Source organism: Agrilus planipennis, unplaced genomic scaffold, assembly GCF_000699045.2.
Source record: "Agrilus planipennis isolate EAB-ADULT unplaced genomic scaffold, Apla_2.0 scaffold168, whole genome shotgun sequence".
Taxonomy (NCBI): domain Eukaryota; kingdom Metazoa; phylum Arthropoda; class Insecta; order Coleoptera; family Buprestidae; genus Agrilus; species Agrilus planipennis.
Genome location: NW_020442443.1, coordinates 87,184 through 107,463, shown reverse-complemented (window position 1 = coordinate 107,463; position 20,280 = coordinate 87,184). Strand labels below are relative to the sequence as shown.

At 35.4% G+C, this 20,280-nt stretch overlaps 1 protein-coding gene across 1 annotated transcript in view; it reads right to left on the bottom strand.

The window, feature by feature from the left end:
• LOC108741709 (proto-oncogene tyrosine-protein kinase receptor Ret) overlaps positions 1 to 20,280 on the bottom strand; it is a 148,601-nt gene that overhangs the window by 95,370 nt on the left and 32,951 nt on the right. Inside the window, exons 2-3 of the mRNA XM_025980372.1 lie at positions 10,717 to 10,947; positions 3,582 to 3,839 (exon numbers count right to left, since the gene is read on the bottom strand). Coding sequence (XP_025836157.1) covers positions 3,582 to 3,839; positions 10,717 to 10,947 — 489 coding nt within the window. The remainder of the gene's footprint in view (positions 1 to 3,581; positions 3,840 to 10,716; positions 10,948 to 20,280) is intronic.

Here is a 20,280-nt window from a genome sequence, read left to right as displayed (position 1 = left end):
TTCGCAAATAGTTAAGGATGTGGGTTGTTCTAGTTTTAGGGAAATGCGAAGTTTAGCTCAGGATAGGAAAGAGTGGAGGTACGTGTCCAACCAGTCTTAGGACTGATGACCTTATGATGATGATGATGATGATGCAGAAGTGAATCCAGAAATAAATTGACAGTGACAGTAGTGAAATAAATAGCGCAGTGACTAGTAATATATATCAACAGTAGTGTAAATAAATAGAATAATTCATAATCTAAGTTTAGTAACAATTTAATGGTGTAAATAAATATTCTTTGTCGTTATCAGTCTTAGACGTTAATTTTGATAAACCCAGGAACATTACAGTACCGTCAACCAGAGCTATTTAATCGAGCGAGCAAACCTTAAGGAGTTAAGGCCGACCGGCTTCGTAAATGAAAAATAATTAAAAAGTAAGTAAATACACGGTTTTGAGTAAGAATATGGACTCATTTGTAAGCTTTGTACAGCAAAAATGTGATCGTTGGCTTTTTTCTTTGTTAACATCTGTTTTTAATACTCATCTGACAAAAGTTCAAGCATGCACAATCGGTAAAACTTCTTTAGGGTCGATGGGAGTAAAATCTCAAGGCCATGAAACGAACCGTTTTGCAACGTCTTATCTGGCGACGCGATTGGCTATGAGAATAGAAAGGCGCGCATGCGCATATCGATATTACGGTCTGCTGTTAGTGACCGGCATCTCATATATTATTCTATACTGTATATTCACTATACTATAGGGCTAAATTAATGTTTTGGTTAAATCTGTGCAGTTATATTACAGTAAGTGTATTACAGTAAATGTTTATTTAACAACAATTAATATTTATTTAAGAGTTTGTGTTATTATGTATTAATTCTAATTCCTTGCAGTTATTGATAGTTTACGGTTTCTTAAGCACTTCGAAAAATAAACAGAAGCGATAAAAATTTGATCATTTTTTTGTTATCGAATTACATAAAAACGTATTGAAGTAATACTCCTTAGGTGGACTTAAAATTAAAATATGCTGGAAAACATAAATCTTAAAAATTCTAGTACTCTCTCTTTCACCAATCATTACTTATTCGTTATAAAGGTATAGAGATCGCCAAAGAAGTTTCACTTCTTTGTTGCACCTGTTTTTTTTTTTTAGATTATGTAGGTGGTTTTAGTTTTCGACTTAGAAGACCCCACTGCTTAAGTGGTAGCTGTGCAAAATTCGTTTCTCGTACTGGTACGACTAAGGTATTGAGAAATTTGTTTAATAATTTACTCAACTTTTTATGAGGTAATAAATATGGTCAAAACAGAAAATGAAGTCAATAAAATTAAAAAAAGAAGGAATGCAAATGAAACTTGCACGAAGAACAAAAAAATAAAAGCTAAAGAATCGTGCTTATGCCAACGATCTAAGAAAGATCGTGAAGAAAACATGATCCAGTGTATGTAATGGAAAGGTTGCATGCATGACCAATGTGTTGGCGTTGGCAGTAAAATAAAAAAGTATATTTGTAATGTCTGTGTTCGATCTCAATAATTTTCTAAGCGTTACTATGTTTTTTAAGAGACTATAATTTTATTTTCTGTGTTATTTACTTAGCAATTAGATTTGGTTTAGTAACTGGTAACCATTTCGCGGAATAACGTCGCTCTGTGTGCGCGCACGCATTCACGATGAATGAGACAAGCTATTTTTAACAACTTTCCACTGGCCATGTAACAAACAGATAATGCACAGGAATGAGCTGTATGTATACTTCGTTTACTTTCTGTAGCGATGTGACCTTCAGTTTGACAGGCGCAAAGTAAAAAAGAACAGCACTAGGCCAGAAAAGGAAGGAGACAACTCGCGGCCAAACTCTTAACCGGTGAGGAGCGTATAAACCGTATAGTACTGCACGGAAAAATTGACTATTTTATCCACTAAAATTGCAATGCTCAAATGTGCTGATATTGATACCAATTACTACTGAAAATATCAACGAGATGTTTATTTTTATTTGAAGACATATTAAAGGCTTTAATGCTTGTTTTCGACTCGCACTACTATTCATGATTAAACAAAACTTTCGGCAGGTACTGTATGAAAAAGTTTGTTTAATAAACAAGAGTCAGTATAATAACCTTTTATCTCCCTACCTACGATTTTGCCAGCGCGCATACAAGATATTGGAAGGGGCACGCGGCTAAAGAAAGTTAATGAAGTATACCTTCCTTGCAATACTACTGTTAGTAGCAATATATGTAGATAGCGATTAATTGTTAATAACTTGATATTAAATCGTTTTATGGTTTTACATATCTTTTAATTAAATACTTAGCTTAAATACCCCACGTTGTAAAATCTTGTCGCTTTACATAAATGAAATTCACATTTTGTCTGTAAATGCGCCACTCCTTTCTGCAATGACGCTTGATTAACTCATTATGTAGTTCTTGATAGTAGTGATTTCGACGTGTTAAGTAAATGAATACATTTTCAACTAATTTATTGAATCTGTATTTGTAAACGTAATCGATTTCCCTGGTTTAACCAATTCTATATTCTGCTAACTGTACTGTTCCACGTAGGTTGAATAGCAAATTGATTAAAGACTATTACTGGGAGAACGCAGTCAATCTGCCACAGCAATCTAAGATCTGAATCCTGTCTTTCTTCTAAACTACCCCTCTGCTTCTCAATCTTCAACAACCTTAATTGTTACTACCTTTACTGTCGATTTCAAAAGTGACCGAGCGGCATGGCCTAGAGGTTTAGACCATTGCTTAGCATTCGAGAGGACGCCGGTTCCGGGTCCGTCTGTCGTAGTCCAAGTTTCTCTATGGTTTCCTTGGATGAATTAGGCAAATGCTGGGGCAGTAATATTCCACAGATACTCTTTCATTCTCTTCTGTCTTCATTTCGTCCGTCTCATATTAACCACCCGAACCACCATCCTGAAAGCAGGCTGAAGAGGGCCTCCTGCCTTACCTTCCGTCGTAGTCCGGAGGGACTGCCCGCCCACCAGCATTACTGGCTGGTGGGAATGAAACATTTTTTTTTATTTCAAAAATTAGTTCTTCTGAGTTCTTCTGTTTCTTTTCTTCAATTTAGTTATTTAGTTTATGCATATATTATTGTAATTGTTATTGTTATTTTTTGTTGTTGTCTTGTTCCTGTTGTTGTGATTATTAAATGTCTTAAAGACGAATTCTACGTTAGTGTTTTATTTCTTTTTATTTCATCGCGCCATAGCAGTTCAGTAGAAAAACCAACCGAAAACACTACAAATGTAACGCCTAACAACTTTGCTGGAATGTCCTATTAACCTTCAGCAAACGATTACTTACTTTAAATTATATTTAACAAACAACCTCTAATTTACTTAATTATTCAAAATCAGACTTCAACTACCTACATAAGTTTTATATATTGTGGGATTATATTTTCATCGGTAGACCTGCATAGATATGTATAATTTAAGAATGAGAATAAATGAGTAACATAAGAATTTAATCAATTCTACCGCATACCCCGTTACAAATTTAATTTGAAGTATAGGTACGTAAGTTATCTGGGTAATTCGTGCTTCCATTAAATTAAAGTTACCTTCAATGAGCGTGTAATTGATTTTGTATTCCTTGCACATTTCTAGAAGAAAGAGTGGGCTCAGAGAACCAATTAGAGAAGGTCCAGTGTTTTCAGAGATGCGGTAGTTAGCTGATTTCCAGAAGCACAAATCACCAATAATTAAATTGCATTCTAACTCCCGGTCAGAAACGGTTATTTTCAGTTGAGTGGAATTGCTTCTTCCTGTCTTGCTGTCTTCGACATATGCGGTTGCGGAAATTACTTCCTCGTCTAGTGCTGAAACGGAAATTACGACATTAAAGGTAGTGCTTTATATGAAAATTAATAAGTACTTGTAGAGAATATAAATACATTCCTGACATTAATGAGTTAATGAGTATCGATGTACGTATACCATTACTAAACGAAAATCATCGCCACTGTTTTAGAGTGTGTACTGATCTTCAAACATCCTAATTAAAATTTTTAGAACAATGTACACATTGACAAAGCATTATTTCTGTTGAAATAAAAGCACAATAGACAAATTAACGATTTATTTAAACGCAAAGAGTTACTTTGACATTTGTAATTTTTAATAGTGGTTAATATGAAATGTTAATGTGAAAATTGAATTTAATTCTCTATCCAGTACAAACTATTTCAAGTCAATGACGGAAAATTTTTGTTGCTGCTGCCAGCTCCCGCTGGGAATTTAACGAGCCGTCAATGATTGAGAACAGTTGCTAGTTTGACAGGAGCGTTATCTTACCACCCTTCGTTATTGTAAACGTCAGGAAAGTGCCAGAACACTCATACCCACTTGTGACCTTCGCAACAGCTGGTACACAAACAGGTCAATTGCACGTGTGACGATCATTAGTAGTAGCCTGTATTCCGTAGTTATTATTCGATTGACATGGTTACTGCTCATCATCATCATAAGGTCGTCAGTTCTAAGACTGGTTGGACACGTACCTCCACTCTTTCCTATCCTGAGCTAAACATCGCAATTCCCTAAAACTAAAACAACCCTCATCTTTAACTATTTGTGAACATACAAAAAAGATCAAACAAAAAACAATGTATTTGAACGTAGAATATGCGGACATGATGGCCACGTATGGAAGGTACAATGAGAATGCATTGGCAGTATTATGCGAAATTGCGTCATCATTGTCGGAGCAGTTGAGGCTTTCGGAAAGGCCATTACCCTCATGTTTATGTATATAACTGAGTGGTGCGAGATGATTCATTCTGTTTCTTTTTCATGTACCTTCTTTTCCCTTAATTTTTCTGGATTTAATGACCTATGACTGACAAATTGACCCAAGTCTAATGACTTCGACTGTCTACATACATACATAGTAATATAAACCTAAAACGTTAAAAGAACAAAGAAATATTCTAATCCGGCTGTAAGCATAAACATCTTTAATCACACTTAATCTACCCTAGTAAATAACAAACAATACATGAGTAAAAAAATACAAAAGAAATACAACACGGATGCTATTAAATAGCAGCTAGGTATTGAATGCCGCTTTGCAATGTCGTATTTCTTTGCGTGATCCTACCAGGGCCTGGCAGAGGTCTGCTACACTAGCAACGCAAAGTTAGAATTGTACAGAGAAGAATGGAAAAATGGGCGAAAGAACTATTAGGGGAAGATCAATTTGGGAATAGAAAAAACAGAGGAACGCGGGTGGCAATTCTAGCTTTAGACAGGATTTGTAGATATAGAAAAAGCTTTTGACAATGTTAAATGGACAAGATGTTAAATATAGTTAAAAATGTAGGGATGAGCTACAGAAAGAAGAGTGATACTTAGTTTGTACAAAGAGAAGGAGAGAAGTAAATATTAGGAAAGGAGTAGGACAAGGATGCATACTACTTTTTAATCTTACACTAGGTCGACATATTATGGCAGAAACAGGAGATAGGAGGGGTAGAGGTAGACCTAGGTTAGATTACTGTTCGCAAATAGTTAAGGATGTGGGTTGTTCTAGTTTTAAGGAAATGCGAAGATTACCTTAGGATAGGAAAGAGTGGAGGTACGTGTCCAAACAGTCTTAGGACTGACGACCTCATGATGATGATGATAAAGGTCGAGTCGCCTTCAATAAAATGACGTCACTTCTATGCTCGCCATCAATTTAGTTAGAAATTCGAAAAAAATTGTTAAATGTGTATGTTTGGAGCACGGCGCTGTACAGGTGCAAAACACGGACGGTGGGCGCAGCGAAAAGGAAAAGGTTTAGAAGCGTTCGAAATGTGGTATTACATGCGAATAATGAAGATGCCGTGGATAGAGAAGGTTAGAAATTAAGGGATATTTATAAGAATAAGAGAATACAGGACTCTATGGAAGTCAATAAAAAATAGGCGAGATAGGTTGGTAGGACACCTTCTCAGGCATTAAGGTCTAGTTAGAGACATATTATAGGCAGAAACAGGAGTTAAGAGCAATAGAGATAGACATTGATTAGATTACCCTTCGCAAATAGTTAAGGCTGTGGGTTGTTCTAGTTCTAGGGAAATGCGATGATTAGCTCAGGATAGGAAAGAGTAGAGGTGCGTTTCCAATCAGTCTTGGGACTGACGATCTTATGATGTGGATGATATTCATGATATCAAAGTATTTATTGAACAATTCGGCGAAATAAATAAAAGCATCTGGAATAGTTGTACAGTCACCTTTGCAGTAAATGTTTTTTAATTTTCTACGAATTGAATGATTCCTTACTCACGTGAAAGTGCAGTTTGAATTTTTTGTAAAACGTTTCACGCTCTAATATTCGAATGCAATTTACATTTACTACATTTCAGGTTGATTGAAACAATGGAAGCCCGCATCAGGAAGTACGAAAAGTGCTTTCTGAAAAAGAAGACCCACTTTTGACTGCATTAAGAGAACTTTCTTATCAAGAGTTTCACCCTATAAAACATTCACTTAATCTCCGTTTTAACTCTTAAGGACGAAATGCTTCCACTTACAATTATTTATTTAAGGGTTTAAAGAAGTTTCCTTCTGTTGATGTAGAGAGCAGAATATTTTGTTCTCATTCGCGTGAAAGGAGGGCTATTAAATTTATCTGTTATTCATGATAGCAGTAAACCAAAAGAAAACGAAAATGCGGTGGAAGATCTCACTAATAGAAAAACAATTGAGACAGGGGAAGCACTAATAAATGTATATTCTAATTTAAGGATTTAAAATTACTTCAAGTTGAAACTGAGTAGCTCGATCACTTTCTAACGTTACCTTGCAAATTAATTAAACTTTTAAGGAAGAAAGGAAACTGGATTTAACTTTAATTTGGTTATAAGCGGTGACACCCGCAGCCATCTATCTTCCACGAGAAGTGGACGCGAGTACAGAGAGTTACGAGGGTGGATTGATAAGTTTCCGGCCTGACCAAGAAAAACAAGGTTTTTAAAATTTTTTTTTTTTTATTTCTCAACATAATCTCCTCCAAGGCTGATACATTTCTCATAGCGGTGTTCCAGTCTATTAATGCCATCTCTATAGACTGATTCGTCAAGCTCCTCAAAATAACCATTTACAGCTTCGATTACTTCTTCATTGTCCGCAAATCTCTTACCGCCAAGCCATTTTTTGAGATTAGGGAACAGAAAATAGTCACTCGGGGCTAGGTCTGGAGAGTAAGGAGGGTGCGGCATCAATTCAAACTTTAGATCGTTGATTTTAGCCGTCGCAACGATTGACGTGTGCGCTGGTGCGTTATCGTGATGAAACAAGATTTTTTTCTTCGCCAGATGAGGTCGTTTAATTTTCACCTCGTGGCTCAAACGTTGCAATAAGTCTGCGTAGTATTGACCAGTGATAGTATTACCCTTTGCAAGGTAATCAATGTATATAATACCTCTTGCATCCCAAAAAACAGTAGCCATAACCTTGTTCGCCGAAAAAATTGTTTTTGCCTTCTTTGGAGTTGGTTCCCCTGGTCCAATCCACTGTTTAGACTGTTCTTTGGTTTCAGGAGTGTAGTGGTGGACCCACGTTTCGTCAACGGTTACGAATCGACGCAAAAATTCGCTTGGATTACGCTTATACAATGACAAATTTGCGGTAGAAATGTTTTTTCGAATCAATTTTTGGTCGACTGTTAGCAAACGCGGCACCCATCTTGCACAGAGCTTTTCCATATGCAAATGTTGGTGCAAAATATGTTGCACACGTTCATATGACATCTTACAGGTCTCAGCTATCTCACGCACTTTCAATCTGCGGTCTCCCAGCACTATTTGATGAATTTTTTCGATCATATCTGGAGTTGTGACCTCAACGGGGCGTCCTGAGCGAGGCCCATCAGAGGTGCTCACACGACCCTTTTTAAACTCGGAAACCCACTGCTTAACGGTTGAATATGACGGGGAGGATGTCCCCAGTGTTGAGTCCATCTCTTTTTTAATTTCCTTCGGCGTTAACCCCTTCAAATAAAAGTATTTGATGACAGCACGATTTTCCTGCTTTTCCATTTTTACGAAAACCACAGAGGCGTCTTGTTCAGCGTGCTGTCAAACCTACACTAGCAAGGAGATCGGGCTGAAACTATAGCTACAAGCTATCCAAGGATGGTACTATAGAATGTCACCTCAAGGTAGGCCTAGTGGCGTCATCTCTTGGTTAGGCCGGAAACTTATCAATCCACCCTCGTATGTCCGCCGTAGCTGCATCAGTGTATCATTGAACTATTCTGGTGTAATATGTATTCGCTTTGGCGATATGTAATGACAGACATTGGTTATTTGTTTTTTATTTACCTTTGTTCTGTCTGAACAAACTATTTAGTACTCGAAACATCAATACATTTCACGCATTTTCACTGCTTATATAAATACAATAAATTAAAAACAATATCCCAGCGTACAACTGTAAAATAGAGTTTCCATAATTTTGAGTCTCGATTAAAATACATTGAAGGAAACATCATTTTTGAACACACATGTCACTAGAGAATTTAAAGAAGAATAGAATCCTTATGTAGGTGCCTACTATTGGGAAAAATGCAAAGCAATAGAATTAATAAGATTACCTATGATAAAGAAGTTATACCTTCGGAGGTAAAACCTTTTGAATTAGATGAATATTAATCCTTTGTTACATTATTATAAGATAGTCGATAGAAAAGGAATGATATACACTGAATAAAGAAGCATCTAATTTTAATAAGCGGATTATAATAACAGGTGCCAATGTAAAATTAATAAGTACCTGTATAGTTATAAATATATCCCTGGCATAAATGAGTTAATGAGTAAAATGTTATTTTCGAGATGAGAAAACTTCTGTTAAAAGCACAATAGACAAATTAACGATTTATTCAAACACAAACAGTTACCCTTACATGAGTCTGAATATTAAGCTGCGATAAAAAACAATGCATCTATTTCTAAGTGACTTTCTGAATAAGGCTATATAAGAAAAAACTAAATAATACAATTTGTAGTAAAGAAAAACTTGTACACGGGGCATAAGCGAATTATCATAACAGGTACCGATCGCGTAGGACAAATTTCCATTCAATTTCCATTAAAAAAATGCCATTTAATAATTAATGGTAATAAATGGAGAATTGCCAGTGGGATTCCCATTCCCGAACTTAATGGGATTTCCATTGCTGGACGCAATGGAAATTCCATTGCTGAACTCAATTGAAATTCCATTGCGTTGAGCAATGGAAATCCCATTGCGTTCCATTGGAACTTCATCAGCATGCTTTTTTCCATAACCCATATTATTTTGCTGAGAATTTGGTTTTTCAGGTACCTGAACCAAGGCACATGCCTGGATGTCTAGCTCTTCATCATTGTGTTTAGATTTTTTTTTCACTTGCTTCTGATAAAACTACATCACTCTCACAGATGACTTCGGCCTCCTCTATATTCTGGCATGGTTCAAAATCATCAAACAATGCTTCTAATGTAGGCTTTTTCACTTGTCTAGGGGTTGTTTAATAAAAGGCTCCGGGTAGTTGAATACATATATAATAAACATAATAATGAATATAAACAGCAAACAGCAAAACGAGTAACAAACAGGAACTAAATATATACAACTTATATACAATATTCAATGTATCGCGTCTTCCAAAATACATACGTCTTCGTGTAATCACCATAAATACGTCTTCCGTCTTTTTTGAGCAAAAATGCTCAACGTCTAAATGAAATATACCGTTTTAATCAAACATCTTACCACCTTGCTTGTCTCTCACTCTACTGCCGTGGTGGTCCCTCACGTACCCCCAACATGCACGCATAGGTAAAACTAGATTATTGATTTTCCACCACCTAATTGGCAATATCACTACTCTTGCACCTGGGCAAGCAAAAACTGTATCGAAAAAGGCTAATAGTATATGTGGCCAGGAATTATATTGTAAATGGAAACAATTATTTTTCCATTTATGCCAAATGGTTTTGAATGGAATTTACAAATTTTCCATTGATTCCCATTGAAGTTCAATGGAATTTTTTTCTACAGGGAATTATTGTAAATGGAAACAATTATTTTTCCATTTATGCCAAATGGTTTTGAATGGAATTTACAAATTTTCCATTGATTCCCACTGAACTTCAATGGAAATTTTTCCTACGGGATGTAATAACAAATGACACACAGGGCGTGAAACCATTTTACTGTGTCACGACACAATTGTGATGATACAATGTGTTGAAACTAGTGGTAAGGAAAATCGGTTTTGGTCTTGTGAAATTTACGAAGTTGAAGGAAATTTACCTAAATAAAGGATGAAACCCATCACACGAGCTTTCAACGTTTTGGCATTATGTTCGCCGACCTGCAGACTGTTTTTATAATAGATCCTAACCATTATTAAATGACAAAGTGCTTCAAATATATAGACACATCTGTGACCTAATAAGTACGGTTTGTCATTGTTTTTGTTGTTATCTCTCGTAGCTTACTGGTCAGAGCATTGGCGCACAAAGCCAAAGGTACCAGGATCGATTCCCGGGGAGAGGGTGTGACAACAGTAACAAATTTTTCCTCGTTAAACGAAGTAGTTTATAATGGGCAAAAAATTGAAAATGGGTTTTCTCATTATTATTTCATACTAACCATTATTAAATATCAAAGAGTCATATTTATCCTATTATTAACATAAATTTCAGTTAACGAGCTTACCTTGCTTGTAATAATACTCCTTCCTTAGCATAAGATCTCCAGTGGAATGATACATCTGTAAATAACCCTTTTCATCGCTGACATTGTACCATAATTTATGAGCCGTGTCATTGTTCATATTTTCGGGCAAAGCGTAGAGCACAAGCAGAGGATAATTTGATGCTGGAAATTTCTTTTTATCTCCAGGTAAAGTGAATGACAAATCCGTCATGGTGAAATATACCGAACATACTGTAACAAAAGAAAATTAACATTAGTAGACTATTCAACACTTTTATTATACGGTAGCAAATAGAAATGAGGGATTATTAATAGTAAAGTGGTACTTTGCGGATTAAATTTAATAAGGAAAACCACCTTTAAAAATATGTTGACGTTATTTTGGGCTTATACCCATGTCGTAGTTGTCTACACGAGTGATACGTAACTTAACAGAACATTGAGTTGTTGGTCACTGACCTGTTTAAATTCTCAGACGTGGATAACGATTTAGATCCCTTTGGTTTAGCTAAAGTAAATGTCTGTATACCTACGTGCCCTCACGTGGTTTTAATACAGCAAAAACTTTTGCGTGTTTCATTCTTCAGTCTGTACTCTGATACAAATCCGGAGATGAAGATGGAACAGGTAAAATGAAGACAGAAGGGAAATGAAAAATTATCTGTCAATACTACTGCAATGGTGTTTTCCTAGATGATCTAAAGAAATAACAGAAAAACTTGAATGAAGGATGATTGGTGTCCTCCCAAATGTTAAGGTAGGATTTAGACTTCTAGATCCCAACACCACTTAACTCGAATAAAACAATTCGAAGTGATCTATACTCTGTCGAAACTGCCAGACGCGGATGACGATTTCGATCTCTTTGGATCTCATCAACGCGTTGCAGACAGTTCCGACAGAACACAGACCAAATTTTACCTGCTGTCTTAACAGCGCGTTTTATAAAATACCACAAATGGCGCGGTAAAGTGGTCTGTATTCGAACTATTTTATTCGATTATGGTAACGTGCCTATCACGTTGAGGTTAGCTACGCTGGGATTCGTTTCAACAGGTACATATCCATATATTTAAATGGACCTTGTTGGTGCATACGTAATCCTAGAATGTAGCATCGTACTACAGATGGCGTTTACTGCGCGATTTGTGGTATTTTCGACCACTTAACTCGATAATCAGTTCGAGGCATCGTCGACTTATCGACACCGTTAAATAAAAGAAGACCTAATCAAACATTGATAATTTCTCAACTAGTGGATAATCTGTACAAATGACATATTCACAGCTGTTTAACGACAGTAGGTAGAATGGTTGGTACTCTGTCTTGTCTAACCAAAGATCCTTATTATGAGAAAAAAAAATTACGTTTTTTACGTTTTTTAAATTTTTATTACCTTTTCCACTCAGAAATCACCGAGAGGTGAAAGAATTATTGTGTTGGTTGGATAAGGTCAGACAAATTAGGAAACTTATTTACGTTTTACACTCTCTCACCCCGCCTCCCAGAAAGGCTAACCATTTACCAAGTACATTTCTCAAACTTTCAAAAAAATATAAATTTCTTGGTCAATAATTTATCGCAACGATAGAAGAAAACGTGGGTTCCGATTTCGATCTTATCAGCGCGCCATAAGCAGCTTTGATAAAGCATAGTTAAATCAAAATTCCTCCATAAAAGCAAGTTGCTATATAGCAAAATCAAGCCGCTTGTCAAATATTTTTGAATATTGCAGTTAGTGGCAAATAACTGTAGATGGTGGTACAGTGCCTGTTCTTTGATAGTGTGCTAATTCGATCTTATATAGGGTGTTTCTAAAGTAAGTAGCAAGCTTTGGAGAGAGTTAACTAAATGCAATATAGAATCGTATGGTGAGTAAAGCCGCGCAATTAAGGGACAAACAAATGTTTAAGAAAAAAGTTGCAATCCGAAACCGGCCCTAGGTGGGAATTGGTAACGCATAGAGAAATCGTGATAACAACTAAACAGCTACATCGACGAACATTGACGGATCTGTTGTATAAGTTTCAACAGCTTACTACTAAGTAGTGTCCGACCGAAAGTTCGGTTTCGGTTTTGGTTTCGGTCGAGTTTCGGCAAAAAAACGAGTTTCGGTTTCGGAGGCAAACTTGCCGAAACTACGACCGAAACCGAAACTGCGTTCGGGAGTTCTCGCGCTGTGCTCGGTCATGTTCGGTGCGTTAAATTCCATCCAAGCGAAGTAGATTAGTAGATTATACTAATAAGAAATAACGATTACTACTTGAAATTATTAGTAGTCGTCGCCTTTTGCAATATTATGTTCACGATTAGTGAATAATTTAGTCGTTTACCTTTTATTTCTGTTGAAGTTTAGTGTCATTCAACATGACGAATTAAGTTTAGAAGAAGTTAATTTGTTCTTAATTAAGATAAAAGTGATTTATTTTGTTTTGTTTATTACTTAAATATTAAGTTCCTATACCTATTGTGATATTAGGTAACAATAACAAAAGTAATTTTATGTTTAATATTATATAAAAAAAAGCATGAATAATCTTCAAAAGAAAAATGAGTCTAGTCTACTATACTTACTCAAATAAACATCTCACCTATTTTAAGTATTTTTAAGGCGCAATTAAAGTATTTCCTTAAATGAGGGGTTGTTATGTTGATTTTGATTTGATTATCAATAAGTGAAAATGTCAAAGACTGCAGAGCTATGTGATTTAAAGATAAAAAATAAAACTGACTGATTATAATAACGTTTTCTTTATTTTTCTCTCAAAACATGATCCTTTCGGTTGCGGTTTCGGTTTCGGCCGAAACTGAGACCGTTGCCGAAATTCGGTTTCAGTTTCGGTCGTAAAAACCAGTTTCGGTCGGACACTACTACTAAGCATTGCGAAAAAGGTTAATCAATCAGCCACTTTGTTTATCTCTGATAGTATGTAGTACCGAATACTAAAAGTTCACCTCCATATGGAATTATGAACACAAAAGAAAGAAAGAGTTAACGTTACGTCAACATTAATGTAAATAGGTAAATTAATATCCACTAGTTAGATAATTCTAATTTTATTAAACTTCTAAAACATTACTGAAGTGTTGTCAAGGTGCGTTATCTTTTTTTGTGACTACTTCCCCAGTCCTATCTTCCTATCAGAAATAATTAGTTACATCCATACATACGTACACAATAAAAGATATTTCTGACAATGAGTCGCATAAAAACGTCTCGCATTTGGCGTATTTCATCCGCAGCGATCACAGACGCTCGTGCAAATCATTTACTTAAGAAACTGTTCGTCTAAAAACTCACTTATTGGTCAATGCAAATACGTTACCATGCTATACTGACTTATGACACTAACATACTGCGAATAACTTCCACTAACTACATAAATACAAGTCTGTAACGTTGATAGAACATAGAATTATTCTAGTCGGGTTGTACCTGTAAAATAAACGTCATCAATCATACTTAAACTAAATAAAAAATGCATAAGTACAGAAACACAATGCGGAAGCTTCTCATGAATAGCTGATTGAATGCGGCATTGCAAGTCGTATTTCCGTATGTGATCCTACTTACAAATAGATACGATTTCTCGAAAAGGCTGGGCTTACAGACCGTCAAACATTTACTTAATTTCTTGTTTTATAGTGCCATACCGTTTCTTACTAACTTATTATCCTACTTATTTCAGAAACACCCGTTTAAGGTGTATTTGAATATATTTTTTTCAAAAGTTTCATCTTCTACTAATTTTGAAGAGGTAACTGTGTGTCTTTTAAGCATTTTGTATAAAAATTTTAAAGTTTATACCCTTTATTTTCGTACATTTAAAGGTTAAACAGTACCTTCGGAATAACTTATTAAGCGCTACTCACAAGTAGAAGCGCAGTATGTGTTTGCAAAAGGGACAGACAGGGTGGGTGTCTCGATTTAATAGGTTTGACATTCGCACGACTGTTTCTAAAGGTCAACGGACACACTGCGGTAACCGAACTGAATTTTGAAAGTGAACGGAATCCAAGATAGCTTATAATTCTAACAATGACAATATTAATATAAATCAAAATATAAACCACTATGGTATGCCACAAATGTAATAAGCGAGTGTTTTTAGTGTGGTTTAACCACATACCTAATTCATTTTGTAATTTTATAATGGTTTTGACAAAATTCTTTTGAAGTGTAACTTCTTTGGGCTCGATGAGAGTAAAATCTCAAGGCCATGAAACGACACGTTTCGCAACGTTTCGTCTCGCGAAGCGATAGGCTATGAGAATAGAAAGGCGCGCATGCGCATATCGGTATTACAGTCAGCTGTTAGTGACCGGCATCTCATGTATTATAGTATAATGTATATTCACTATACTATAGTGACAAATTAATTTTTTGGTTATATCTGTGCAGTTATATTACAGTAAGTGTATTACAGTAAATGTTTATTCAACAAGAATTAATATTTATTTAAGAGTGAGTATTATTATGTATTAATTTTAATTCCTTTTAGTTATTGATAGTTTACGGTTTCTTAAGTACTTAGAAAAATAAACGAAAGCGAAAACAATTTGACGTTTTTTTTGTTATTGAATTACATAAAAACCTATTAAAGTAATACTCCTTAGATGGACTAAAGATAAAATACGTTGGAAAATATAAATCCTAAAAGTTCTCGTACTCTCTCTTTCTTTCACTAATCATTACATATTCGTTATACACGTATAGAGATCGCCAAAAAAGTTTCACTTACGAGTATTTCATGTGTACCGAGTTCCACATGTTGTTTTTTAATTTTAATTGTTAATTAATAATTAAAATCCTGACGTGTTGGGGTCAAAACAACCTCGAAACCACTCAGAGTACATAAACAGACCCCCAGGCCGATTTCTTTTTGTGTGGCAGTGTTGTAGATTATCACTAATGATAAACCGCATCCATTATCTCATTATTTCAAATATGTTATTCTTTTTTTCTGTAACTGTAACTAGTTATACCAAATTAAATCGATTTATTGTTTTCCTATAGTTATTTGACGCACAATTTACCACCTCATTTCTTGGTAAGGGAATTAAGTACCTACAGAAACGAGCTGGGTTATTTTTCTTATCTATTCGTCTATTGAGGTTCTTTTTACCTTTGCTTGATATTTTATTATAATGTAATAATAATAAGTAACATTAAAATTGTTCATTTTAGTTGTGCTCTGATAATTTGTTCAAAAAATTCAAGAACCTATATAGCAGTATAAAATATAGCTGTTGTTTTAATTTTTGGAAGGTCATTTTTAAAATTAAGTGTTTTTACACGTATGTGGGGATGTAAACTTTGGTATTTAGTTCTCATTTCCAATTGTAAGCTTAACAACAGTAAAGCGGGTAATGTAAATCGCTCAATAGAAAAATGACAATTGTATTCCCATTCTTTGCAAACTTGACCTTTACCTCCATATTACGTATATGTTTAGACAAGCGCTGCGGGGGTTTTTGTGTTAATAAAAGCATATAAATTTTTGCGAAAAGCTACCGGACATTCGGTCTTACGTTAGATTCAATAAATTGGATACAATTATTTGTTTATTTATTGTCATTATAACATGCGTATAGACTTTGTGTCATTACACAAAGCAGTCCGACATATTTATTTAATTAGATATTTACCGCAACTTTTAAATGTAGCTATTATTATCCGAGAATGATATAAGCCACAGATATCTTGCATTCAAGGAAAAGCATTAATCACTACTTTGAAAGGAGTAAGTGAGATGAGTTCCAAGAGAAAAGGTTGAGGAACCAAAAATGAAGAGGTATCGGAAAGGATAGGAGAACAGAAGACTCTATGGAAGTCAATAAAAAATAGGCGAGATAGGTTGGTAGGACACCTTCTCAGGAATGAAGGTCTAGTCAGAGACATATTAGAGGCAGAAAGGGGAGTTAATATGAATAGAGATAGACATAGATTAGATTACTGTTAGCAAATAGTTAAGGATTTAGGATGTTCTAGTTTTAGGAAATGCGAAGGATAGGAAGTGTAGGGCAGCTAAGGAACAGTGAATTAATAGGATGTGTAAAGAAGTAGAAGAAAAGTTTCAAGCAGGTAAAACCAATGAGGCGTATAATATATTTAAAAGGAATTTTAGAGAGATTGGATACAGTAGTAATGATATAAGAAACGAGGCAGGGGTCATTTTGATAGGAAATGAGGAAAAGGCAGATAGGTGGAAAAAATATTTAGAGAACCTTTACGCAAACCCTGAGTTAGGAGATATATTAGAGAAGGAAGATAGTGTGGAGATAGATGAGTTGATTATCCCATAATGAGAGAAGAGTTCGATGTAGCATTAAAAAACTTAAAAAATAATAAGGCGCTAGGTGTAGATGGGATACTAGGGGAAATTCTAAAACATGTAGGACAGGAGGTTAGAGATCGTATGTTTAAGCTAATTAGTCACATTTACGAGACGGGGAAAGTCCCAGAGGATTATAAACGAAACGTAGTAGTAACACTACCTAAAAAGAGGGGCGCGAATAGGTGTGAGACATTTAGAACAATTAGCTTAACTTCCCATGCGTCAAAAATCTTAACTACAATTGTACAGAAGAGGATGGAAAAAAAAGGCGGAAGAACTATTAGGGGAAGATCAATTTGGGTTTAGAAGAAATACAGGAACGTGGGAGGCCATTTTAGCTTTACGGGTAACAATAGAGAAAACGATAGAAAGGGGAAAGAGTGCGTACATGGGATTTGTAGATTTAGAAAAAGGTTTTGACAATGTTAAATGGGACAAGATGTTAAACATACTTAAAAATGTAAAGATGAGTCACAAAGATAGAAAAGTGATAGTTTGTATAAAGAGCAACAGGCAGTTAAAGAGCTAGGGATGCAACGTAGAGAAGTAAATATTAGGAAGGGAATCAGACAGGGATGCACATTGACACCGCTAGTTTTTAATCTATACATCGAAGGCGCGATCAACATCACTAAAGACAGTGCAACTGTAGGGATAGATATACAGGGGCAAAAAATTAGTATGCTTAGATTTGCAGACGATATTGCAGTATTAGCATCTTGCAAGGAGGACTTAGAGATAGCTTTAAATAAAATGGAAGCGGTACTGACAGATCAGTACTGTATTAAAATAAATAAAAGTAAAACTAAAATACTTGTATGCAAGGGAAGTAAAAGTAGGGAAAGAGCTAATATAAAGATAGGAGACGAAAAATTAGAAGAAGTGGCTGATTTTAGATACCTAGGAAGTCAGATAAGTGAGGATGGAAGGAGTAGTAGGGATATAAAGCAGAGGATAGCGCAGGGTCGTGTCGCCTTTAATAAAAAGAAGTCACTTCTATGCTCGCGAACGGTTAATTTAGAAATTCGAAAAAGGTTGTTAAAGGTGTATGTTTGGAGCACGGCGTTGTACGGGTGCGAAACATGGACAGTGGGAGCGGCGGAAAAGAAAAGGTTAGAAGCGTTCGAAATGTGGTGTTATAGGCGGATGATGAGGATATCGTGGGTAGAAAAGGTTAGAAATGAAGAGGTATTGGAAAGAATAGGAGAACAGAGGACTCTATGGAAGTCAATAAAAAATAGGCGAGATAGGTTGGTAGGACACCTTCTCAGGCATGAAGGTCTAGTCAGAGACATATTAGAGGCAGAAACAGGAGTTAGGAGGGGTAGAGGTAGACCTAGATTAGATTACTGTTCGCAAATAGTTAAGGATGTGGGTTGTTCTAGTTTTGGGGAAATGCGAAGTTTAGCTCAGGATAGGAAAGAGTGGAGGTACATGTCCAACCAGTCCTAGGACTGACGATCATAAGAAAATAAGTTTATGTAAATTCAGTCTGTTTTCCTAATGGAGTTAAGAAGAAAAAATTTAGTTATTGAAACAACGATCGTCAGTTTAGAAAGGTTCGATACCAATACAAGTACTTACTATCAAAAGTATTGAAATTTTGGCGGCCTAACGATAAACCCTTGAAAAGTATGTATGCAATCAACTTCTATTGAATAAGCGTTCAAAAGAAATATTTACTCGCACGTGTATATACGAACTAAAGGTCAAGGTGATACTGCAATTTATTTGTGTTAAGGGATACCAAAACAAAATTGTTATCTACGAAGATTAACGGTATAGTGTTCGCAATTGTCTAAGTTAATCAAGAATCGATGAACCATATCGATATAGCCCTAATAAAAGTTGGCCTAATTTAATTAACCTATACGCTTGAATACGTAAACTGTAGACGCTTCTTCTGAATGGCTAAAGTAATAATTTACCGCAAAAGAAAAACAACCCATGAATACCTATATATTTTCTATCTACGGATAAGGTAGATCAATATAGGTTGTGATTCATTAAGGTTATTAAAGCCCTTAAAATAAGTCGATTTTTTTACGCAAATGGAACACATTTTCTGTTTTAGTCCATTGATTCTATATACAGGGTGTTCCATCTAATCCGGTTTCATATATAACTGTTATTTTAGATTAAATAAAAAAGTGCTTTTATAAGAGTGGTCCGCATCATATGGTGCATATACAGAAATATTTTCAGTCATACAGGGTGTTCAATTTCCTCTGGCCGCTACCTAACTTCGATATTTCCAATGGAACAGCTTATAAATTCTTACATTTTTGGTTTGTTTGCTTAATTTTAGGTTGTCTTTGTTAACAGTTCTCTATACCTATCTGTACCAGTTTTTGAGATATTCAACCGTTTTTGAAAAAGAAAACACGATTTCGGCCAAGTCTAAACAACAAAGCTAAACACCTGCGTTTTGGACAGCTCGTTTTAGGATAAATTACCATATCTTTTTCGCTCATCATCATCATCATCGTAAGGTCGTCAGTCCTAAGACTGGTTGGACACGCACCTCCACTCTTTCCTATCCTGAGCTAATCTTCGCATTTCCTTAAAGCTAGAACATCCCACATCCTTAACTATTTGCGAACAGTAATCTAATCTAGGTCTGCCTCTACCCCTCCTAACTTCCGCTTCTACCTCTAATATGTCTCTGACTAGACCTTCATGCCTGAGAAGGTGTCCTACCAACCTATCTCGCCTATTTCTTGTTGACTTCCATAGAGTCCTCTGTTCTCTTACTCTCATACCTCTTCATTTCTACCCTTCTCTATCCACGGTATCCTCCTAACTTTTTCTTTTTCGCTATGGGTAAATATGTACATTATTCAGAACTGGAAATATCGAAACCTACTTTTGACAATCTTACAACACGAATAACTTTTTAACCCGTATTAAAAGATACCGTTCGACGCGAAATTAAAATAATCTATTTTGCTGGGAAAATGTTCAAGATAAATATTTAAAACCTTATATCAGTAGAAAGGCCTTATAATTTCGCATAAAACCGTATGTTTTAATATAGATCGTTCCATTTGAAAAAAAGTTATTCGTTTAGTAAAATTGCCAAAAGTATTAGATTTCGATATTTCTAGCTATGAATAACGTACACATTTTGCCCATAGCAAGAAAGATACGGCAATTCATTCATTCAACAGTGTAAAAATATATATGGTGTTCTATTTAAAATAATGAAGTTAGCCAGCGTCCAGAA